This window comes from Myotis nattereri, assembly GCF_964212035.1.
Source record: "Myotis nattereri genome assembly, chromosome: 11".
Lineage (NCBI taxonomy): Eukaryota > Metazoa > Chordata > Mammalia > Chiroptera > Vespertilionidae > Myotis > Myotis nattereri.
The window spans coordinates 34,980,617-35,006,515 of NC_138086.1; the positions used below are offsets into that span (position 1 = coordinate 34,980,617).

The 25,899-nt window shown below is 38.3% G+C and overlaps 2 protein-coding genes across 2 annotated transcripts in view; one reads left to right on the forward strand and one right to left on the reverse strand.

The window, feature by feature from the left end:
• CNTNAP2 (contactin associated protein 2) overlaps window positions 1–25,899 on the forward strand; it is a 1,809,641-nt gene that overhangs the window by 746,930 nt on the left and 1,036,812 nt on the right. The window contains exon 4 of the mRNA XM_081102720.1: window positions 19,873–20,020. Coding sequence (XP_080958846.1) covers window positions 19,873–20,020 — 148 coding nt within the window. The remainder of the gene's footprint in view (window positions 1–19,872; window positions 20,021–25,899) is intronic.
• Window positions 4,869–5,159, reverse strand: LOC308527400 (ubiquitin-conjugating enzyme E2 B-like; the record flags this gene model as incomplete). The annotated part of the gene is made up of 1 exon (XM_081102722.1): window positions 4,869–5,159. One exon carries the CDS (start codon window positions 5,157–5,159, stop codon window positions 4,869–4,871), a length of 291 nt encoding a protein of 96 aa, XP_080958848.1.

Sequence of the window (25,899 nt, forward strand, 5' to 3'; positions counted from 1 at the left end):
TCTGGCATAAAAGATTATACTTTTAATTATGTAGAGTTTTACTATTGGAAGCAGCAGGGGAAAGATACACAGGAACTTGCTATACTATTTTTTCAACTATGTGAGCCTAAAATTATTTCAAAAATGATTTAAAAGGCAAAAATATCAAACTTATAGCCATGTGATTTAATGTCCCCATCTCTTTCATTCTCTCTGTGTGTACACTATATGTATGTATCTCAACTCAGTGCATATATCATTTGACATCGTTAGTCTATATGGCTAGAAAGCCTAAAAGTATTTACACTGTTTGGATATTCTGGATGAATATGAAACTGAACATAGGATCCTGAGCTACACATAAAATCCCTATAATGCATAAGTGTTTATGTGAAACATGGGTGAATAGATAATTTTTGAGTAGAAATAAATGACAGTAGAATACTAATATCTAAACTATATAAATGAGGTGACTAAAGCCTAAAGTCTAGTTTTATGTCATCTTATTAAGTGACAAAATATTTCTGGAGTAAATTACTCTGAAAACCACAGTATGAATAACATATGCTTACTCTGTTACTTTGATCTTGTGGTACGATTAATAAAATGGTTTAGAATTTTATTTTTGCAATATTTACATAATATTATAATTAAAGAAAAGTATTTATTTTCATGATAATGGTTAAATATGGACATGGACATATAATTTCAAATAATATTTGGTTATCCTTATAACGTGCACTTTCCATTAGAGGTTAACTTTCACGTTCTTTTTCTTTCTTCCCAGTGTGCTGTCATTCTAACAATCTTTCCTCTGGATAATTCCATAGGGTATTTTTAAAAACAGGTTGAGCCAAAACCAGTTTGGCTCAGTGGATAGAGCGTCGGCCTGCGGACTGAAAGGTCCCAGGTTCGATTCCGGTCAAGGGCATGTACCTGGGTTGCGGGCACATCCCCAGTGGGAGATGTGCAGGAGGCAGCTGATCGATGTTTCTCTCTCATCGATGTTTCTAACTCTCTATCTCTCTCCCTTCCTCTCTGTGAAAAATCAATAAAAAAAAAAAAAACAGGTTGAATAAAATACCTGTACAACACCATCTTATTCTCAAGTCACCTCATAGCTATGTTGGCTTGTTTTTGTTTTGTTTTGTTTTGTTTTACATCTATTCAAAAGGGCATGTTCAAAATAAGCTCTCTAATTTTTGTTCCCCAGAATCTCTGGTTGTGTATAATTGACTCTCAAAACCTGTTGCTTCTTAGCTTTGTTTCAGTGATTTGAAAAAAATAATAAAATTAGTGTAAATCCTCATCTATCATATCTGAATGCTCTGGGAGGGGGTAAAACAAAACTTGCTCTGGATAATATTTGGCTACAATAGCTTAAAATCAGAAGATTTCATTAACTTCACCGTGCCCTGCTGTCTACATGTTCCCTTTTCCCCCACCCCCTTAGTTGAGAAAAATGTGTCCAGAAGTTCAAGTGATGGTCATCTATGCAAAGTGTTAAAGGATTCCGTTTAGAAGGCAAATAACATTTTCATATGCACAAGGGAATATAGTGAGGCTGTAAAATAACCATCCTGTTGCACAAGAAAAGGCACGTCTTTGGTTATAAAGAAAGCATTAAACATGGCAACTGCTGTATGGATTTTCTGTAAATTGGGAGCTGTAACTGGTGGCTTGTTTCAGGTTCTTACTGAAAAGAACCCCTGGGTTGTGTATGTGCCGCTCCAATATAATAAACCTGTTTGTTCAGCTAAGTCAATTCTGTTAATTTGTTGAAAACAATCTGTTAAGTGAATCATTTAGCATCCTATAAACAAAACAAAGGGTGATAATGGTACATATTATTCTTTTCATTTTATTGAGTTGGCGAGGTGTGAGCAAAGGCAACCCACATCCATACTTGGAGTTAAGTAATTAGGTTCTCACAGAAGGAGGTTTTAATTTTAATTTAGAAAAATCCCTTTCTGGGTAATATGTAAAGTAAACTGCAGCAGAAAGAGATTGGACTCTGGGAGGATATTCAGAGAGCTGTCAAGAGGGTGAAGGTTTGAAAAAACACAATGGCCATGTGAGCGGAAAAGCATCACTAAAGAGACAGGACCCAGCACCCGGGCATAGTGGATGTGAAGAAGGAAGAGGAAAGTTGCAGATGTGGCGGGAGATTCGGGTTGGAAGATTAGGAGAATGGCAGTGTCAGCAAACAGTATGGGAAAAAAGTAGGAAATGAAATATGCTTTGGTGGTGAAAGGGCAATTTTTTTTTTTTTTTTAAATTTGAAACATCATCCAGCTGTCCAAATGAAGATGCTTGTCAGACAGTTGGAAATTCTGGCCTAGATCTCAGAATCCAATTTCGGGCTGGAGGTACAGATATGGAAATCAATGCTCATTATTTGGATTAGAATGAGACCTCCTAGAGGAGGGTTGAGAAGTTAGAGACCTAAGAGAATAGATTGATCTCTGTCCCAGAATCAAAATGAGATCACAGCCTCAAAGAGATATGATAAGGATACCGTGTGCTCCGGAGGGGTTGCAGAAGGTCAGGACCGAGAAAGGAGCCTTGGGCTTCACCAGGTTAGTGCAGAAAATGAATTACAGGAGGAAAAGGGAGAAGTGGAAAATCAGACTTATCCCTTGGACACTGGGTATAGAGCTGACACTGCACTTCAGGAGGTCAGAAAGGGAGGATATGGTATTGTAATGGAAGAAGTGAGTAGGGTTAAATGAAGTTGTTTGTTTTTTGTTTTTGCTTTTCTTGATTTCTTTTTTTTTTTTTAAGTCAGGACATTTACTTTGTTTCACTAAAAGCACTGAAGCTGGGAGTTTTTAGGGAAATAATTACAGTAAACCTCAAAGTAATGGACTAATTAGGGTGAGGATGTGTCTGTTAAAGCTGAAAAGTCTGTTACATAATAAAGTAGGTTTTCTGAATGCATATGTTAAAAAAACTTGACAAATTAATTTACCTGTTTTTAATTATGTAAAATTACACTTGAGTAATTAAAATTAAGTATGCATGAAAAGTTTAATTTCACAGAAAAGTTTTCTGTATGTATTACTGTAGTTCTAAATTTATACTAAATAGGTTTAGTAAATGCTTGCATTCATCAGTCGCTAGGAGTAAGCAAATGCACAGGACTAGCATGGCTTAGCTCAAGTGGGAACCTAGGCAGGTAGGCATTAAAACTGCTACAGATTAAAGCTGCCACAGAAAGCCGTGGCACCCAATAACAGAACCACTGCTAGAGATGCTGTGTGATCACCTGCTGATCATTCATGGAACGCTAAGAGCAGTGACCCTTAGATTTAAATATGTAGACTATAGTTGTAGATATGCAATATTTACTTATGCTGGCGAAATTACTACAGTGTTGTTGTTGTTTCCCCCCCCAATATATAGCCTATTCACTGAAATTTGTTTAAAATAACAGTGAATTAATAACCAAAAATAACCTGTTAATTTAATTTTGAACAAATCTTAGTTAAAAGCATTTAAAATTAACTGGGTGGTAATTTTCACATATGACATACCAACCTGAAATTTTGTAAGTTAAAGACCTAGTCTGTTATACTGAGGTCCACAAAATCAAGGGTTTACTGTATCCTAGCACAAGGACACCATGGAGACTGGGCTAATGGAAAACACGGAGGGTGGAGTTCAATGAAAAGATGGGAGAAAATAGCCCAAGTAGTTCTTGCCTTTGATGGATTGTGGAAGGAAGTCAGTTGAGTCGTGGGCTATGAATGTGCCACACTTTTATTCTCCATTTATCAGCTGTTTGATATTTGGGAGGTTTCTAGATTGAGGTGAGTATGAATAAGGCTCCATAAAAATTCACATTCAGACTTTGTGTAAAGATAGATTTTCATTTTTCTTAAGCAGTGGGATTGCTGTGTATTCTTAAGAAGTTGCCAAACTGTTGTCCAATGTGGCTGTCTCATTTTGCATTTCTACTAGCGATGCCCAGCATTATCATTAGCAAAGGTTATTGTCAGAAGATTTTCCTTGTTGTTTTATTTATTTATGAGCTTCGTATCACATCAGTTTCCCTTGCCCCATAAAACCAAAGGAGAAGATGCAGACTGATCCATGAAACATGCAGCACATTTGGAACAAAGCTAAGGAAACCTGAGCTTCAGAAATCTCATTTCTTTATCATGACCTTTGCCCCAGAGAGATACTATATTGTACTAGACCGGAAACAAATCTGTGCCCTCTTCCCCCGGAAGGAACAATATACCTGTCTCCCCAGCTGTTTGCAATGAAACTATGTTTATAAAGATAGTTCACAATGAAAGCTTGCTCACAAGATGAGCAGAAACACAAGCCATGCCTGAGGATCTGTCTCCCAACACTGGGAAGGTTTTTGAATTGTCACTTTTACTTTCCTAATATTCATAAGGCTTGTTTATGAAGTATATTGCTTCCTGGGTCATGTTTGTTATATTACAGGTTTGCGGTATAATGACCAGTTCACTTTTAAAGTTTTCTTTTTTTTGCATAAAACTTGTGTTAAAATAGATTATAATTTTTTTTATTTACAGAATGTGTATATTCTGTCATGAAAACGCCACACCAACATTATCACTTGGAAAAAAATACAAACAGGATATATTACAAATCTATGTAAGCAATAACTTAGTTCACACCATGTAATAAAAAGTGCATTCATCAAGATACACAAGCTTTTATAGGTTCTAAACTGAAGGATTTTTTTTTCTTCTTCTGCAGAATCCTTAAAACTGGTGGCACTTAAAATCTGTTAGCCTTTTACTGAGAGGTAAATTATACACAACAATGATGAAAAAGATTAACAGACCAGTTGTCTGTTATGAATCATTCCAGCTTTGTTCAACAATGGCTGAAACTCCTTTTTCATATTCTCATTTGTTTTCCTGATAAAGCTGTGCTGCCTGGCTACTAGCTGGGCTGTTTGGATTTCGTTCATCCAGCAGAGACTGAATTGAGGTTAAAATAGAAGATACATTGTGTGTTGGACTCCATCGATTCTGAGGGATATCTAAACATATGCTACCATCAGCATACACATTTGGATGAAACATTTTGGATAAAAACCTAACAATTGGTGGTTTATTTGGATATTCTTCAGAAAATTCTATTACTAGTTTGAAAGCACCATTGTCAAAAGGTGTCCCTTCCAAATATAACGGCATCCCACTGCATGATGTTGTTTTCAGATGGTGCATCACAGACACCCACAGGTGGGTCCTCTTGCAATCACTTGAAATCCCTCATGAGTCTCCTCCGGGTGGGGGTCGACACGCTCCACAGCTGCCCCGAGGTCCGTTTCTAAAATAGATTATTTTTAATCTCTATCTATACTTATGGCCTGTCTTCATTTATAATATTGTTGTTTCTCCCCTTCCTTTTTTGGAGGGTTAGAATTTAGTCTCACCAGAGATTTTCCAATTTACTTACTTTGTAGAGGGTCATCTTTTGGTTTTCTTGATCTTTGTAGTTTATTTATTTTCACTCTTATCTTCTTAATTGTTTTCTGGTACATTCTACATTTTTTAAATTTATTCTAGTCTTTTATTCAAACTTCTGAAGTGTTTTGCTTAAGTCATTGATTTTTATCCCTTTCTTACGTTAAATACTAAAGACTATAATTTTCCTCTAAATAATACTTCTGTTACATGTCACCATTTTTGATATCTTACTCTTTTTATGACTAATGTATTCTTAGTAGTTATTATGAGATGCTTTTTTTTTTTTTTACCAAGATGTTGTTGTATTTGTCCCCATTGTTTGAGTTTATGCAACTTTACACAGCTAGTTGGTGGCAGAATTAAGATTATACCTGTACTATTTTGAGAGCTTATATTTTTGTTTTTATTATTATTTAGTCGATGTTACTTAACTGCTTTGTCTTCTGAGAATGCAGACTGTGTGGCATCAACTTTTAGATTATACTCTGACAATTCAAGGCCTAAAATATTTTATTTTTCAATCCATCCTTTGTAAAATATCTGATGTAGGGTTTTAAAAATGTATAGCATTAAGCTTATGAATTATTTTGTCTAAATATATCCTCAGTAATTTTTCCTCTGCTATATCCATAAGTGAAAAATACATGCTTTAATATTCCATTATTATGGTAGTTTTATTAATAATGTCTTATTAAAATAGTTATTCAAAATAACATTTTTAATACACACATTAAAAATTAGGGGCTCAGTGCACACATCCGTGCACCTTGAAAGGAACTGTGGGCTGCAAGGCTGTAGTGGGAACAGGTGTGGGTCTCGGCTCATCCTCTGCACCCCCACCTGGCCCCTCCCACCGCAGCCCCTGGTCCCCTGTCTGCCTGCAGCCCTGCTCCCACCACCGCTGCTGCTCCCACACACTGACAGTACCAGGCTGCTAGCACCCGCTGATAGCACAGAGCGATTGGGGCCAGCGCCAGCAGCAGGTGCAAGCAGGGCTGGTGCCCTCAGGGGCGATTGGGACTGGCAGCCACCGCTCGCACCCACTGATGGTGTGGAGCCATTGGGGCTAGAGCAGTGCAAGGTGGAGAAGCCCTCAGGGGTGATCAGAGCCGAGAGCTGCCACTCACACCACTGATGGCGCCGAGCAATCAGGACTGGCACTAGTTGTTTGGTTATTCGGTTGTTCCGGTTGTTCCACCATTTGGTCTATTTGCATATTAGACTTTTATTATATAGGATAATAGGAAATGACCCTGGCCAGTGTGGCTCGGCTGGTTGGAGTATCATCCAGTCCACTGGAAGGTCACAGGTTTGATTCCCAGTCAGGGCACATACCTAGGATGCAAGTTCCTTCCTCCCTCTCTCTCTAAAAGCGATAAAAATGATAATATTAATAGGAAATTTCCTTTTAATCATGTTCTGATAAAGTAGTGGCTGTGAGAGAAGAGGAAGCATTTTTAGATGAGAGCAGAATGTGTGGGCTCTTCACAGAAGGCTCAGAAGTTAGTTGAACCATTCAGGGACAAACTGAATATATGCGAATGAACCCTAGTATAAGTGAACCATTCCTTATACAACTATGGCAGAGTGGAAATTCTCCTGATATTTTAAGATTGTTTGGTCAAGTCCATGACATTACTGGTGGTCAGCTAATCTGTATAGGTCTCTGTGATTTTTACAAAATACACCTTTTTGTACAACATATTACTTTTAATTTCTAAGAGTAAATAGGCTTCTCAGAAAATAGCCATTATCCCAGTGAATAGGCATTTAAGCTGTGGATCTTTGGCCTTATAGAAAATTTAAATTCTGTCTTTAAATAATTTGTTTCTGGTTTGTGTGTTTTTTTCTCACTTAAACTAAATTTATCAGGTGGTTACTATACGCTTAGATCAAATGATGCTATCTGATCAACTACCTCAGACTGTTTGATTGAAAAAAATTAAATTATAGCTCTTTTCTTGAGATATGACCAATACCTATAGATTGTGAAATTCAAAAAGGAAAATAAAGGAACATATGAAACAGAATAAAAATTTTGGGCAATTTACATGACCATTGAGACCTGACACTAAATATGTCATAAATCTTCTTATCTATTTTGTTATTGTTAAAAATATTTTTATATCAGGGTACTTATTCTCATAAGATGACACAAAGAGTAAGATTAGTCTGAGTATCTTTCAAGTAAAATAAAGTTTTATATCTGTAATTTTTTGCTTTGATTTTCTATATCTACTTCAGTACAGGAGAGGATGATGGACATGAGCAAACAAAAATAATTCAATTATTAGTGATTAGCATATACAAAAGTATACATGTTAAACTTGCATGTCTATATCTTTAAACATTATATTTTATGGTATACTAGTGCAGTGAAATCCTTTGAATTAGGGAACACTCTGCCTGATGGAATAAATAATTTAAGTATTGGTATTGTGTAGCAGAGAAGAGCTTTTTGTAGCACACTCTAGTAAAGAAGAAATTCTTTACTGGATTTCCTAAAATTTTTGAGTTAGAGGCTTTGACATGATCAATACCATATTTGTATTGCAGAGTAATAAAATTGAAAGTGGGGCAGGGAACTGGGAAACTTTATAATATCTCAGGTATGAAATAATTAAGAAACCCTAAACCCTGAAATGGATAGAGAAATGCAAAGGAAGTAAATGTAGATAAGGAATTGTAACTCAGATTAGATCATGAGATTATTTAAAAGCTTAGGAGAAGGTGAATGAAGTTAATAGAACCAAAGATTTTAGTAAAAACATGATATTGAAAAATTAGGGGAATTTTAGACAGATTTCCAACTGAATATACCTTAAGGACATTCAAAAATAATATTATTGAGAGATTATAATTATCATAGGAATTTTGCACACATATGTAGCAGTCCTTGTTCTGATTGGAAGCAAGCACATTCTAAAGTGTTTACCTAAACAGAATTTAGTGAAGGGACAGTTAACAGGAGTGTGGCAGGCTTAAGGGAATGAACAAGGGATAATGAATTCCCATGAGTGACAGTCACTACTATTCCTGGGGCTTACAGAACAAGGGAAGAACCAATATTATCAGGGACCAGGGGAGCTGGAGTCATGGAAGGCAGGCTGCTGAGAAGGGTGCCATCTGTTAATGCGCCCATTAAGGGAAAGCAGGTAGATGCCAGAGGGCAAGGGAGCCTGAGTCATCCATCTGTCAGCCCCATGGTTACTCAGGCTCCCTGAGGGTCGGAAAATAAACCGAGGCAGTGGAGGAAACAGAGAGTGACAGCAAATACACTGGGGAGTTATGATTGAAGACAAGAAAATGGATGACCTCAATTTTGAAAGGTTAGAGAGAACAACCTAATTTTTAATAATCCACATGAAAGAATATTCAATGAAGAGGATGAAGTTGTCTGAGATCAAATAAAAGGAGCAAAGTATAAATGTCCTTGAATAGGAAGATGACTAACTCTGGGGAATGTTGAAGAAAAATTAAATAGCCAAGAAATAATTTATTGGGTCACCATCAGTGATCTTTCTGATTTCTCTTTTGGAAGAAAAGATAGCAGTAAACAAACTGCTGAAGCTTCAAGAAAGAGGGAAATGCAGAGAACAAACCATGTATTTGATAAATTCTGTAGTGGAAGGAAGTAGAAAACTAGAACTAGTAAATATGGAAGAATATACTGGAAATGTTTTGTTTGTTTTTTCCATGAAAGGTGAAATGCAAATATATTAGAAAAAAATTAGCTCCTTTAAATAAGGTATCCTCATTTTGGCTCTTTTTCTGTTCACAAAGAAATATTTACTGGGTACTAATCTTGCTGTAGAACATTAAAAAATGGTAGGAAGCATAAGTATATTAAGCTGAGAAAGAATAAAGTCATTATTAATGTTCATATCAGAGAATACATTTAGTGTCAAACTTATTAATATCTCATAGGGTATCAAGCTATCCAAATGAGTGAATTTCACATTTTGAAAAAACCCAATTTGAAGATGGTAGTTTACTTTGCTATTACTAATCCTCATCCTTAATAAAACTGAATTGTGTTTTTTTGATCTTATGCTTATGAAAGCATTTGATCCATTTAGAAAGAGAGGTACTCTGGGTACTTTCCAAGTACAGCTCAGATATACTACCATGGAAATGTGTCCAATATTTAAAGAGAAGCCATGTTCATGGAGGTAACCTGAGATCCATGCCACCCATCCTTTCCTCTAGATCAGTGGTTCTCAACCTTCCTAATGCCATGATCCTTTAATACAGTTCCTCATGTTGTGGTGACCCCCAACCATAAAATTATTTTCGTTGCTACTTCATAACTGTAATTTTGCTACTGTTATGAATTGTAATGTAAATATCTGATATGCAGGATGTATTTTCATTGTTACAAATTGAAGATAATTAAAGCATAGTGATTAATCACAAAAACAATATGTAATTATATATTGTGAAATACTTATTTCTAATTACAAGTAAATGAAATTTTGTCTTGAAGCATGGTGTAGCATGGGTAACAGTCTTAATATAACAACAGTAAACTACACTGCTACATTTTCAACAGCATGTGTAAAAAGCCAATGTCAGTGAGAAGGTTGAGATTGCTTCTTTCTCACCAGAGCAGAAATTCTCGGGGCAGTCTTTGCAAGAGCACAGTGAAGGTCATCTTCCATAACAAGTCTACTTCTGTATTTAGACTTGATAACCAACAAGCTGGAAAACCTTGTTTCACAAAGATATGTTGTTAGAAATGGAAGAAGAAGGTGCAACACAGTCTCAGACAGAACAGGATATGTCTGCAAACACTTGATCCAGAATTTTGTAACTGGCAATGTAGAGAAATCAGTTCTTGCTGCATCATTGTTAATAAGTTCAATGAACTCATCTTGTGCTGTCTCAGGAACATCTTCAACTTTGACTGTGAATGGGCTTCTGGCAAGTGCAAATGGGGTGTCAAGAAGATTTGGAAAGTACGATGAAATTTCGTCTGCAAGCATGTGCAAGTGTTCTTTCACAAAAATTATCATCATAATCCTTTTGTCTGGTTCAATGTCATGTTCCTAAAAGAAAGCAGATAAGGTAGGTAACATGTAAATTTTATTTTCATCCAATTTTTTTTGCCAAAGCTGAAGTTCCATTTGGAATGATTGGATCCTTTCAGACAAATCGAGGCATGTTGCATTTGGTCCTTGCAGTGATAAATTTAACTCATTCAAGATGGCAAAGATGTCAACCAAGTAAGCTATTTTTTGCAGTTCACTTTTATTGCTGAAAAGTGCTTCGAACTGTGGTCTTGCTTTCTGATTAAAAAACGTTTTGAGTTCATCACAAAGCTCAAAAACACGTTTTAAAGTTTTTCCTCTCGACAACCATCTCGCTTCAGTGTGAAATAGCAGAGCATTGTTCAGTGTATCCAACTCGTTGCACAGTTGCAAAAACAGTTGACTGCTTAAAGTGCTCGCCTTTACAAAATTGACACAACTTATGACGTTTTTCATTACTTCTTGTAACTCTTGTGGCAGCGTCTTTGTTGCTAATATTTGTCGATGAATCATACAGTGATTTCCGATGACTTTTGGTGACTCATTCAGTATCAAACGTTGAAATCCAGATTGACATCCTAGCATAGCTGGAGCACCATCTATGCAAACACCACAAATCTTTTCCCAAGAGATCTTATGGTCTTTCAGAAATGAACCAACTGTGTCAAATACATCACGTGCAGTAGTTGTCGTTTCAAGAGGTTTGCAAAAAAGAAACTCATCTTTAAAGTCGCTATCATTAATATACCTCACGTAAACCAGTAACTGAACAGTTTGCAACGTCTGTAGATTCATCAAGCTAGATACTAAATATTGGAAGTGGAGCAGATTTAATTTCCTGGATTATCTCATCAAGAATATCAGCAGACATGTCATCTATTCTTCTGCAGACAGTGTCGTTAGATAAGGAAATTGCACTCAATTTTGTAACAAATTCGTCTCTGATCATAACTCAAACAATGTCTTTGGCCACTGGCAACTATAAATCCTCAGCAATGGTGTGAGGTTTCATAGCTCTGGCGATTCTGAGTGCCACCAAATATGAAGCTTCAATGGCTGCTATGTTTTGTTTGTGGTACTTGCCACCAGTGTCAAGTCTGGCTTTCTTGAGTTCATCAGCTTTGCTTCTAAAATAGTTGGTATCCTTGCCAGCAAAGCTTGGATGCTTGCTATCAAAATGGCGTTTTAGTTTGTTTGGCTTCATAGATTCGGCTGATAGAACTTCACAACAAATAACACATTGTGGTTTCTCAATTCCTGCTGTAATTATTGAGGTAAAACCATACTGTAAAAAAATCCTCACTATATTTTCTTTTCTTAACATTCTTCTCTACATGATCCATTGCCATGGGATGGTTTGCTAATGAAAATAGTATATAACAATAGCTTTAATGATACAAAAGATGATACATGGCATAGTTCAGTCAATACAGTTCATTAAAGTTTCCTGTGATTTACCATTCTGTGTTGTTTATTTTACATACCTATTACTATCACAAGGGGACAGTATTCACATCAACCACAGCTGAATATAAAAAGAGTGATCAGCATCCAGATTAAGTTCCCATGGAACAGATATTTTTTTTTTTGCAGTAGTTGATGATTTTACAGTACATGATTTTACATTTACCAGTAATTATAATTCATGAAGTGTTGTTTTACCTCCAATACTGCTGCTTTCAACACAGCAACTGCTTTCTACACAGTAGCTGCTCTCTACACATGTGTGACTGGTCCGCATAAGTACATTACGGCGCCAACCCTGTCACATACACCTGTATTTGTATGGGGTTGGCGCGATGATGTCATCACGCTGGGTACTCCTATGTGGGCGTATATGCATGTGAGCAGACCCACCTGGAGACAGATAGAGGAGCGTTGTCTCATTTCCTGAGACCATCAAAAATATGTGTTTTCCGATGGTCTTAGGCAACCCCTGTGAAAGAGTCGTTCGACCTCCAAAGGGGTCACGACCCACAGGTTGAGAACCGCTGCTCTAGATGCTCTGAACTCTTTCCAGATTAAATCAGTCAGCAGAGAGCTGAGTATCTGCACTGACATTTTGGTTCCCATTGTGAAACTGTGTTTACGGAATTGCGTTTTGAAATTTTTTCCATAGGGCTGCATTGAAGGAAACCCCTTCTGAGATATCTCTCTATCTTATACTGTACAGATGTTGCTGAACACTTTGCTCATTGTAAAGCATAGTTCCTATTACATTGGACTCATTTAAATATCTCTTTCTGGGCTCCGTACCAGGCATCTTATGCTTCTTTAAGCAACTGCTTAGATATGATTTATACAGATATGATGAATCTCACAACTGATTGCGTCGCCATCTGTGTGGTGTGCCAGGAATCTTAAAACCAAAGTTTTACAGAACCTGACAAAATATATTTTGTGGTTTTTATCAAAGTTGCATATGGATAAATATTATTAATCAAATAGTATAGAGAGTACTTAATTTAAAAAAATGAAAAATCTGTTCCCATTCTCTCCCATCTCTGGTTCCATTCTCCCCATATATTACATATCAGTTTGTTCAGTTATCAATTTTGAAATTACCTATTGACTATCGACTTCTTTTTTTAAAAAAAATTATTGATTTTTTATAGAGAGGAAGGGAGAGGAATAGAGAGTTAGAAACATCGATGCGAGAGAAACATCGATGAGCTGCCCCCTGCACACCTCCTACTGGGGATGTGCCCACAACCAAGGTACATGCCCTTGACCGGAATTGAACCTGGGACCTTTCAGTCCGCAAGCTGACGCTCTATCCACTGAGCCAAACCGGTTAGGGCGACTATTGACTTCTTGATAGATCAATTCATAGTTAGCTATTTACTTTTCTTCTCATATCTGGCCTGGTTTTTGGTACACCCAGCAATAACAGAGCTATCAATATAAACAGGTGGGAATGGACATTTTTGTTCACTCATTTAATCAGGCAGTAAACAGGTTATTATTAAACACTAACCACTAGGCTAGAGGGTCAGATATAATAGTGGACCAAATATTGCATCCAAGACTTCAAAACTGACATACATACTTCTGAAATGGTCATTCAGTGGGTAATAAAACCATAATGAAGGAATTGCTATTGAGTAAAGGGAATTAAAAGTACAGGATGTTATAAGGCTCCCTGCAGAATGGCGGGGTTTGACAAGCTAGGGTCATGGGATGTGCTTACTGGCTAGAAGCTCCATCTGAGCTGAGTCTTGCAGAATGTGTTTGTATAGCCAGGTAGAGGATGATAAGAGAGCCCAGGTGAAGAGGCCAGATCAGGGGTGCAACCCAAGCAGGATGGTATGAAGGTACTTCTCTCCTTCCTGCCTTAGCAGGGAGTGGTCTGAAGCCTGGAGACTTACCTCAAGCCTGCAGAATGGAAAGTCTTATCTCTATACTTTGATACAAAGTGTTAACAGGGGGAGAATAAAATTTAAAACCCAGGCAGAAGTAAAATGTCGCTTTAAGAAAAGTGATTATGGTGACCACAGTTTATGACACCAACTCAAGGAGTATCTGTGTGTGCTCCTGTTGCAGCAGAGATATTTTGTGTTTTAAGAAAATAAGATCTCTCACGTCAGCAAGTGCTCTTCTGTTGTTGTTTTTCTCACCTAATCCCCAATGCACTAGACTCCTCAGGAATACTAACATCTCCTCCCCAGCTCGCTTACCCAGTGGCTGAATGTTTTAGTCATATTTTTCCTCCTTAAGTAAAACCTTCACACCGAGATATACAGTCTTGGTCATTTGCTGCAGGGGTGTGTGATGATTTATTTTAGATGTTTTGAAATGTGAGGTTTTAGTGAGGACTAAATATATTTATTATCTTCATAAAATACTTCATAAGTTACATTTTAGACCCCATAACAGTGAATTTGAGGGGAAATTTTACCTCATGCATCACACCCAGCACACTTCTGAATCCCCGTGTATTTTCCTGTGGTCTGATAAATTATATGCTTCAAGGGTGACAGAATACTTTCCCAAAGGATATTGGTTTTTAGGTGCCATGCGGCTGCACAGCCTTCTGATGACTTTAGACTTGGATCATATATGGGCCGAAGGAGGATTTATAAATTTGAAAGATTCTCTTAGCTCAGGGACAGGCAAACTAGAGCCCACAGCCCACTCTGGTCCCTGTCTGTTAAAGAAATTAAGATCTCTCACTTCTTTTAAAGTCTGTATGCTAAGATGGTTTTTACATTTTTCAAGTGTTGTTTAAAAAGAAGAAAAGATAACATGAAAGAAGAAGAGAGGATATGGGGCCGAGAGGTATGTGGCCTGAAAATACCAAAAATAATAATAATAATAATAATAATAATAATAATAATAATGGTAATAAATAAATAAATAAATAAATAAATAAATAACTGTTTGGTCCTTTACAGAAAAAGTTTGCTTCTTCCTCTCTTAGGCCAGCTGAACTATTGTTTGGGCTAGAAGAACTATTTAGTGCCCGTGGTGGAAAATATCCAGTTATTAAAATTTCAGTGATGTTTAGGTTATTGGAATGTGCCTTCTGAATGACTCCCAACATGTTATAAAACAAAAAAAAAAAACTCCAACTCTTTGCTGTGTATTTAACAATTTATAGGACCATAAAGCCGTACCATAGGTTTAACATTATATTATATTGTTCTTAGCTTTACTAAGCATAAAGTTTTGCAAGTTACATAAATGCCATGCTAGTAAAACAAAACAGAACAAACCTGTCCTTCTAAGCACATATACAAATCACAGCTACAAAAGGAGATTTGATAGCGAGAGCATATAATTCCCAAGTTTCTGCACATTGATTTTTCAGCCTTAGTGATGAATCTGATGTTTACATGTATATACAAAGCATATTATTATTGTGTGACAGTTTTCTAAAATTGAATTTTAAAGGATATTGTTTCATCAAGAAAGCTTCAAATTCATTTTAATTTTGATGTAAATTTCCAAATTTTAAGGATTTTGTAAAAATTAGCTGTATGTCTTTCCTTTTTTCTTCCCTTTTATATCAATGCGAAAAGCTGCAAGTGAAGGTGAAAGTCAAATTATGTAAACAACCAAAAAAGGTCCTTTTCAAAGCCTATGGCATAGTAGGCATTGCTACTAAAACGGTTTATGTGTTATGGGTGGGAGTGCGGGATCCCTTTCCCCACTGAGTGCTTGGGATGGGGTCCTTGCCATATCTGGAGAAAAATAATTTTCTGAGACTCACATAAAGGAGGAGTGACTTTTATTTGTATGGAATTATATTCTTGGGTTTTCAAAGTCCCACTTTCCTTAATCTAGTCCTGGAAGAGGTGCAGCTGGGGATTCAGTAGAGCTACAAGCAAAACCAGTGTCCAAAATTTCTGTTCCATGGTGAGTTGGGTCCGGTTTAGCATCAGGCTAGTTGCGGTCCATCAGTCCATTGTGTGGGGTCCACATGGCCCTGAGCCAAGAGAGTGCACCCCTTGTGACAAGAGCCCCAAGTTTCCTGAAAACATAAGAGAGTGAGAGGGCCAAGAGAGAGAACTTCTTTGTTTAGGGGATTAAATATCCCAAATCTTCCTGTGCTTGAGGGGCTGTGCCTGCTCTGGCCAATGACCTGTTTCCAGGTGTGACTGACAGGAAAGTACCTTCCCTGTGTCACCCAGACTTTACTGGGCATAGGTCTATTTTCCGACTGCCCCGTCCTTTCCCCCAGGGATCTATGGAGAATAGACTAGTGGCTCCCTGGGAGTGTTAAACTGCCACTTCCTGGCAAAGCTGCACAAATGGCATTCCTGTAATATTTGGCCTCCCTTTGCCCTTTCCACTTATTAGTAGCTAAGTTAAATTACAATGGCATCATATGCACCATAGCAGACCAGTCTTTCTTTCCTTCCAGTGAAAGTGTCACTCAAACTTCTGATTACTTGTATTAAAACTGCAAAGGAGCTTTTGCTAATGACCCCAATAGGAGCATGCTTTGGGAAGATGTGTGAGAAAGGAAAATACTAATGCTGTCAAAATTCACGGAAATGAAAATGCAGAAAGAAGTACACTACGCAGGCAAAATATACTACCATGGGCTACCAAACGCACGTCTAAAATGTGGTATGATACAAATGATCCAACTTTCTATTTGACATTCAAGTATGTAATACCAAACATCAAATATAAATGTGTTGTGCCTGAAGAAAGAAACCTTTATTCCCGGCTGAAAATGTGATTCTCAGGTTAGGATGGGGTTGGATTGGATGAGTTCGTGACTTTGTCCTGGTTTGTTCTCATTAGCTATTCAGCATGCAGTAAGCCCTCTCATTCTTCTAAGCCTGAGTTTCTTGACTTGGAAAAAATAAAAAAAGCATCCCCAACAAAGTTAGAATTTTCTGTCATGCACCAATAATACAGTGTGGACTTATGCATTAAAGTGAAGTATAAATATTAGATGTTGTTTTTATTAAATCAAGGGCTACACCTTCTTCTATGTTACTTAACTTTCAAAAAACAAAACAAAACAAAACAAAACTGCTATATCAGAGGAGATATTTCACATGCATTTGTGCCTTAATATTCAAGACAATGATCAGGAATGCTTATGCCATTGCTTGGAAGTGTTTTAAACTTCAAGTAGGATGATATCTTAAATCTCAATATGCTTGAAAATGAAAAAAGTGCAAAAAACACAATATACTAATGCTGTGAATCCTAAAGGAAATACCCTATGTCATATACTTCTTCATGAATAATGAATGTATCCTCTCTGGAAAACTGAAGTTGGATAAAACACAACCCTCCTTAACATCTCAGATTCTCAAATTCTATATGTGGTCTTTAAATTAAATAGCGCAATCTCAAATGCAATATATATATAAACTAGGGGCCCAGTGCACGAATTTGTGCACCTTGAAAGGAACTGTGGGCTGCAAAGCTGCAGTGGGAACAGGGGCAGGTCTTAGCCCATCCTCGACAGCCCCACCCAGCCCCTCCTGCCGCAGCTCCCAGTCCCCTGTCTGCTGGCAGCCCCGCTCCCGCCACTGCCGTTCCCACATGTTGAAGGCGTTGGCCTGGCTGGCATCCGCTGATGGCGCCGAGCGATTGGGGCTGGCACCATCAGTGTGTGCAAGTGGCACCTGCTGCCCCGATCGCCCCTCAGGAGCAAGGGGATGTGGAGAAGCCCTCAGGGGTGATTGGGGCCAGTAGCTGCTGCTTGCACCCACTGATGACGCCGAGCAATCAGGGCCAGCACTGGGTGTCGGCAGCTTGTGTGAGTACCAGGTGCGAGCACCAGGCAGGATCTCTTCCCTAAGGTCTTCTTGGCCATTATAAAGGGATGGATGTCAGAGAAAGACCAAGTAGGCACAAATGTGAGGACATCAAAATCCACAGCTTGCTCTGGGCTTTTTCATGATTGGACCTGTTTCCTCATTTGTTTGTTTGCTTTTTAAGCAACTGAAAAAAAAAAAAAAAACCTAACAGAGATAGTTGCCTGGAAAGATAGCATAGATCCTATATCCTATATAATGAAAGGCTAATATGCAGATAGACCGAATGGCGGAACAACCAAACAACTGGTGACTATGACATGCGCTGACCACCAGGGGGCAGAGTGTGGGATGGTGGAGCAGCTGCAGGTGTGAGTGGGGCCATTGCCAGCAGCGGGTGCGAGAGGCAGTTGCCGGCCCTGATCGCCCCTCAGGAGCAGGGGGAGGTGGAAAAGCCCTGAGGGGCAATTGGGGCCAGCAGTTGCAGCTTGCACCTGTTGACAGCGTGGAGCGATAGGGGCCGGCACTGGGCGGGACCACGGTGTGCGGGAGCAAAGAATTTTCAGTAACTACCAGAGGCTCGCCCTGATGTCAGCGACTGGTGCCTTGCCTTGGTCTGGTGGCCCCGCTCACCTGCTTGACCATCCTGCCGCGGCCGACACCTTCCATGTTTTGCACATGCCCCTTGGTGGTCAGCGCACATCATAGAGACTGGTTGTTTGGTTGTTCTGGTTGTTCCACTGTTCAGTCTATTTGCATATTAGCCTTTATTATATAGGATTATTTCTCCTCCCCCTTATGTACTTTAGTAATAAACACGCCATGAAAATCAAAACTCTGTCTATATTGTTCACTCTTATATCCCAGTGATTTGAGCAGTATCTGGTACAAAGAAGACTCTCAGATATTTCCTGAGTCAGTGAGTCAGCAAGTGAGTGAATCAGTAAATGATAAATGAATGAATGAAAGAGTTGTTCCAGCACAGGTGCTTAATTTGAATCTCATTGAGTTAGGCACCCTCCCACCCCCAGTACTACCAAGTGCATCTGCCTGTCCCAAATCAGGTGGGTTGAGAAGTGCTGAAAGGGTGACCTTTTAAGGAAAATTCAGGGGCTGTTACTCAAAGAAAGAGAAGAGTGTACTGAGGAGGGAGGAACCGCTGTCTGCCCTGTGATTCCCCCTTCTCTCTTTCTCTCACCATGCCTATATGTTACTACCTGGGACTAGGTTTATATCCTTTCTTTTGCTCCCTTCTCTAAAAAAAGTTATCAATTCTTCTTTTGAAATACCATATGTCTTTTTTTGTGACCTAATACAATCCACATTGGTATTGACTCTCAGTTCCTTGTCACTAGTCATACTGCCCATGGTGATGTGATCTCCACAACCCAGGATCTCCTGACTGTGGGTTTCTTACTCTGTCATTTCTTAAAAAAAAAAAAAAAAAAAAAAAAGTAGAACATAGTCATTTGTTCTTCTTACCTAATGGATGTTGAAAAAGTTGTCAGTTTTGTAATGGTGGCATAGGAAGGCAATGTGAAGGGGACTTTTTTTAAAGCAAGAAATAGGGTTGGATTTTAGGAAAAATTATTCATTGTGCAATTCAAATGTTAGAACTCACAATTTAAATGTTTACTGTACACTACAGTGGGTACCATATGGTGTTTCATTCTTTTAACATCTGGGCATATTGACATATATTAAAGGACCCATGGAACTTCGGCTCAGTTTCCATTTAAACCTGGGTTTGTTGCCCTGGCCAATGTGGTCAGTGGATAGAACATAAGCCTGCACTGGAAGGTCTCACTTAGATTCCATGGCAGGAACCCATCTTGGGCCCTGTTCAGGTGAGTGCAAAAGCAACCAACTAATGTGTCTCTCTCACATCTCTTTCTCTCTTCCCCTCCCTCTAAAAACAAATGAGAAAGAAAATGTCCTTGGGTAAGGATTGAAAAAAAATAATAATAAAACTGGACTTGTTTTCAAATAAAGGAAGTACAAACGTTCGTATTATCATTTTCTCATTTTTCTTTTTCCCTTTTATTTTAACAAATTGCTTTTGGTGTGGAAAATATAAAGTCCTGGCAACAGATAGGAAAATTAAGTTTAGTTTTGCAGGTAGAGAACATGGTTGTTTCTAAGGTATTTTCTCCCTAATTTGTTAATCTGATTCCCCCCCAGGCATTTCCCGGGAACATCAACTCTGACAGTGTGGTCCGGCATGACTTACAGCATCCCGTTGTTGCCCGCTACGTGCGCTTCGTGCCTCTGGACTGGAATGGAGAAGGCCGCATCGGGCTCAGAATTGAAGTCTACGGCTGTTCTTACTGTGAGTATCACACAGATGAAATTCATGGTGGGTTTTGCGATCTTCATGTAAAGTCTTCATGTAAATTGTGGCCTGTTTATTTTCAGTTATTTAACACTAGAGGCCCAGTGCACGAATTTGTGCATGCGTGGGGTCCCTCTGAGTGGCCCGTAGAGATCAGACCAAAACCCACAGTCCAATGCCGCCTGCAGCTCCTACCTGCTGCTCCCGCTTATCCTGGTCCCACTGTGCCTGCCACAGGCTCGCGCCCAATCAGTCCCAATCGGGAGAAGCTCATGCTGTTGCAGCAGTGCTCACCAGCCATGAGTCCTGCATCTGGCGCCCTCCCAAAAGGAGTGGCCCGTGGGATCTGGCTGAAACCAGCTCTCCAACATCCCTCGCGGGGTACTGGATTGTGAGAGGGTGCAGGTCAGGCTGAGGGACCCCACCGGCGCACCATCAGGTCATGGAGGGACCACGGGAGGGCTCCAGGGCGTATCCAGCCCATCTCACTCAGTCCTGATCAGCAGGACCCCAGCAGCAAGCTAATCTACTGGTCAAAGCATCTGCCCCCTGGTGGTCAGTGCACATACTAGTGAGCAGTTGAGCAGTCTTAGCATATCATTAGCATATTACGCTTTGATTGGTTGTTCTGCCGTTTGGTCTATTTGCATATTACCCTTTTATTATATAGGATGGCTTGCTTTCTCTGACAGTAAACTGCCTTCTGTTTTTATATATAAATAAAATATAAGGTTGTTTTTTGTTCAAACACGTTATATAAGAATAGATTAAGAATATGTTAAGGATTGGGAAGCAATTTTGTTCAGTTAGCTAAAACAACAAAGCCTGTTAGTAAAATTGCCTGAAGTCTTATGAAATACTGAAAAAAAGAAACCTATGTTATTACCCACCTTTTTGGCTTTTTGTGATGGATTTTCAGTATATTCCAAGAGCTTTCTTCCAATTCTGCTCCATTATAGCATCACCATTCTAAAACCAAACACCAAGTTTTAATGGCAGTTACATTTTACTTGTCTATATGTTTTATTTGCTCTTTTTCAAATTTACTTGGCCATCTTTTTTTTTTTTAATCATGAGATTTTTTTTAAAACTCCCATTTTTTATTTTTTAAAAATACATTATGCATAGTTATACTGATTCCACTATGAGGATTTGGGGGGATTTTAATTCTGTTACTACTGTTTCTGCTTATTTTTTAAAGTATTGCTTGATTTCTTCTCTGTCTCCTCCATTTCCTCCTCTTCCTTACTTCTTCATCTTCTTAGCCCTCTTACCTGCCTGTCCTCTCTTCCTTATTCCTCCACTAACCCATCTTTTTGCCTGGGACTTCAAATTCTTCAAAACTTTATCTGTGGAACTTCTTTTAGGCCAGGTTGATGGTGGCACCTAGAGATGATTTATCTTTGCTCATTTGCTTCTGTAAGCACAGAATTACCTTAGGGACACGCAATGACCTGAGAGATTATTGGAGGCTGTTTGAGGCCACTATGTGTATAAATTCAATCTGCAAACTCATGATTTGCAAACACTGGCTTTAGAATATGAACTCTCTTTAAAAATATTTCTTTGTCCTACCAATAAATTTTGTTCCCATTCCCATTCTTCCAGTTGGCTGGAGGAGGAGGGATGCTGGGTATGGGCAGGACGGGGAATTGGGATATCAGGTTTATGTAAGGGATCTCTTATTGGACTCTCCCTTAACCCTTCCTGTAGACCCATAAAAATGAATGCTCACTATAACCATTAAGTGGGAAAATGCACTATTGGGCAAGCTTTTTAAAATTAACCAAATACTTGGTAGTTAATAACAAAAACTATATAAAATGTTCACCTCTGTAAGAATTTAATTACAGAGATTAGTGAGGGTTGTCACTGTAGTGATGACCAAATGATATTTTATTCATGAGAAACATTGTTATATACACACTAAGCTGGTTAATACAAAGGGACCACAGAGATCATTTTTACAGTTCTACAGGCCTTTATTTTATTTGGTCATCACTTTATTATAGCAAATACAAGGAGTAGAAACACAGAGTTAGGTCTTCAGGAGAATTAGATCTTTGGGAGGAAGTTTTAACTCTTCAGGTGAAGCCTAAAATGAGTCCGAACATAAATTCATGTCCTTTCAATACCATGGTGAGTAAGAAAAACTTGCCATGATAGATAAAGGCCATTAATTAATCTAATAGTGTTTATATGGATGAAAATTGTGAAAGTTAAAATTTGCTCAGAGGCACACATCCTGAGTGTGAGCTGCAAGGGAACCCAGATAAGTGGGTATAATGCGAAAGCTCAGCACCTCCATTATGTTTTCCCGCTCCTTAATTCCAGCAAAGTGAGCACCCATGTGACCAGCACCAGGTCAAAGAAGATGCATATTTCACCCAAAAGTACTCCTTGAGCCTCCTTAATTACATTTGTGAGAATTATCTAAACTGTTAAGGTATTTATTTCCATTAGTATTATTATTCTATGATATGAAGATTATACAGTTTTTTTTCATTTCTTGTTTATGAACATTTGAGTGTTTCTAGTTTCGATTATTTCCATATAATTGTTATAAACATTTCTCATGGGTGTAGACCAAGGAAGGGGTAATACCAAGTTAGCATATGCATTTTTCCAAAATTTATTAAATGACAAAAACTTTCCTTAAAGTCATTTGTATCAAGTTAGAATCTCACAAGCAATCTATGAGGGTTTAGTTGCTCCAAAAATTCTGACAGTTAGTATTGTTTTAGCCATTCTGGTGGGTGTTTATTATTATATCTCATTTTAGTACTAATGAACACTTTCTTGATTTTTAAAGAGGGTATGCTTACTGGTCTTTTCTGAAATGTTTGTTCAGGAATCTTGCCCATATTTCTATTGGGTTGTCTTTATCTATTTGTCTAATTGCTTTGAGTAGTATTATTTTATTTTTATTTTTTATTGTTTAAAGTATTACATATGTCTCCTTTTTCTCCCATTGACCCTTCCCCAGCCTCTACCACCCCCCAGGACAAGCCCCCACCATCGCAGTGTCCATGTCCATTGGTTATGCTAATATGCATACATACAAGTCCTTGGTTAATCTCTTACCCTCCCCTCCCCTGCCTTCCCTCTGAGGCTTGGCATGTTTTTTACAGCCAACTCTGTTTCTTTTTTTATTCTCATTATGATATCTAGACATGTATCTTCTTTTTGAGATAGCTTTAAAAATAATTATTTAAAAACCAACATAACCAATTAAGTTACTTTAGAACTCATAGTAAATGATAAAAGCAGCTTGCCAAAAGGAAATAGCCCTCTGACTGTGAAACATGACAATGTGTTCTATAATCATTGCAAGTCGATTTGTAAAGTTTTGAGTTAGTGCTATCATGGACTTTTCCATAAATCTTGGGCTTTGGCAAGCACAACACACAAGAAGGAAAAACATCTGAAACTAAATAGGAAGCTGGATATTCTACTGCATATGCCTTTCTGGTAGGAGAAATCATACCCTTTGGGTAAATGTATTAACATTTATACCTATAGATGCCGGTGGAGTAATGATATATTGGCAACATAGGATCAAATAAAGTAAAATGAAAGTTGAAAAATAGCATTGTAATAGGTTGTAATAAGTGGATAATGACCTTCTAGAGATAGCTGGCTCTACTTCCTGTTACTTGATAAGACAAATGTTTGCAGATGTGATTAAGTTAATGATCTTTTTAAAAAAAGATATTTATTGATTTTTAAAAAGAGAGAAAGGGAGAGGAGAGAAGGAAAGTGTGTGTGTGTGTGTGTGGAGAGAGAGAGAGAGAGAGAGAGAGAGAGAGAGAGAGAGAGAGAGACCAACTAACCAACTGAGCACACTACACTGTCCAGGGCAAGTTAATGGTCTTGATTCGGGGAGAGTATTCAGTGCGCTCTAAATGCAATCACATGCATTTTTATAGGAGGTAGGCAGAGGGCAGTTTTGCAGGCAGAAGAAGATGGAGGCGAGGTGACCACGGAGGTAGAGATTGGAGAAAAGTCACTCTTCTCCAAGGAATGTGGGCTGCCACCAGGAACTGGAAGAGGAGAGGAGATTACCCCCAAGAGCCCGCAGAGGGAGTGTGGTCTTGACCACACATTGATTTCAACCCAATGAAACTGATTTGGGACTTTTGGCCTCCAAATCTGTGCGAGAACAAATCCCTGTGTGTTTTTAAGCTACCATATTTTTGGTAATTTGTTATAACAGTAACAGGAAGCTAATACAAATGTCAGTTTCATTTTAGGGGAAAAAAAAGACACAAAAAATATCTCTAGAGCAATGCTCTCCAGTGGAAATTTTATACAAAGATGTAAATGTTCTAGACCTGCTCTAATCACTAGACAGGTGTGGCTATTGAGCATTTGAAATATAGGCAAGACACTGAGGAACTCAATTTTTAACTTAATTTTAATTCATTTGGATTAAAATAATGTAGCTTAAAGGAACCAAAACATCTGCATCTTATTTTTCCTCATAATCTAAACAAATTATGACATTTATGTTTTAATTGACAGTCTCTAAATTTTTCCCTCGGGGTTAGAAAACAACAGTTTAATCATTCTGAAGAGGCTGTTTTTACTGTCAAAAATTTGATGACAGGTCATTTCCCTAACCAGATCCTTAACTAGGTCATTTCCATAACCAGTTATCCAGAACAGATTATTTTTTTTATTTGTCTATTTATAAAGAATACAAATTATATTTATGTCTTTTTCAAGAAAAAAAATGCATGTTTATACAGGGAGGAAAAAAATAAGATGTGTTAAGCGCACTTGTTATGGTCAACTTTCTCCAAGTTACAATGGTTTAGATTTACCTACACTGGAATTCAGACTGGAGTGGGCCCTGGGAAGATGGTCCTCTGTTTTTTCCTGAACGCAGTGAACTGTTGGCCCGAGGGCTCTGTTTGATTTTTCAGTGAGAAAAGGAATCATCTCAGAGCCCTGAGTGGGAAATGCAGATCAGATAGATGCACTCTCCCATTTGCCCTCATAGGAGAGGCAGTGCTGTGGACTCCAAGGTCCCTGCAAGGAGGAAGTAGGCTTTGATCACTCTTGGAGGAGAGAGAAGTGAATTTTCTCATCATTCTTAAAAACCCCTTCGAGGGTTTATCTGAGATCTATCTGAACCTGCAGGTTAGAGAATGGGGTTGCTCTTTGATTTCAGTTTGCTGGAAACTCGAGGGACAGAACTCTCAGTGTGAGCCCTGCTTCGGTTGGAGTGTATTCTCCGGCAAATCCCCTCGTGTGTGTCATCTTTCTTCCATGATCAGCTCTTGCATGATTGCTGTGTTGCCTGAGCAATTAGGTTCTTCTCAAGGCTGAAATAAGAGGCTCACTCTATTCCAGGTGGAGAAGTTTAGTTCCAGGCCACTGCTTCGAAGCCTTGAGGGCTTCTACTGTTTTTGTTTCCTGACTTGTCTTGAAGATAATATGAATTCCAGTTTCAATGAATTTAAACTCGTTTTAGATTATTCTGCTGCCTCTACATTTGGTTTCCCCTCAAGTTAAGTGGAAGCAAGTGCATGCTGTTATTTTTTAAAACTTAGAGCTATCCTCCATGTCGTTTGACTCAGTCAGCTGTCTCCCAAAACACCGATGCTAATCTTCTTACTCTATACCAAAGGGACTACATGAAATAGAAGGGAGACCTCTCAGTCTAATAATTTTAAAAATCATTTATGGCTGGAGCACTCAAACATTTATTTAACAAAAGCCCAACACAGTGTATTGATTAAAGTAATGAGTCTTTTTTGACAAATATTAAATTGGCTTTAACCAGAGTCTTCATAAAAGGAAGGTTGGTACATTGAGAAACCAGTATAGACACATTAATAAAACTATTTTTATATATGCCTTAATTTTGA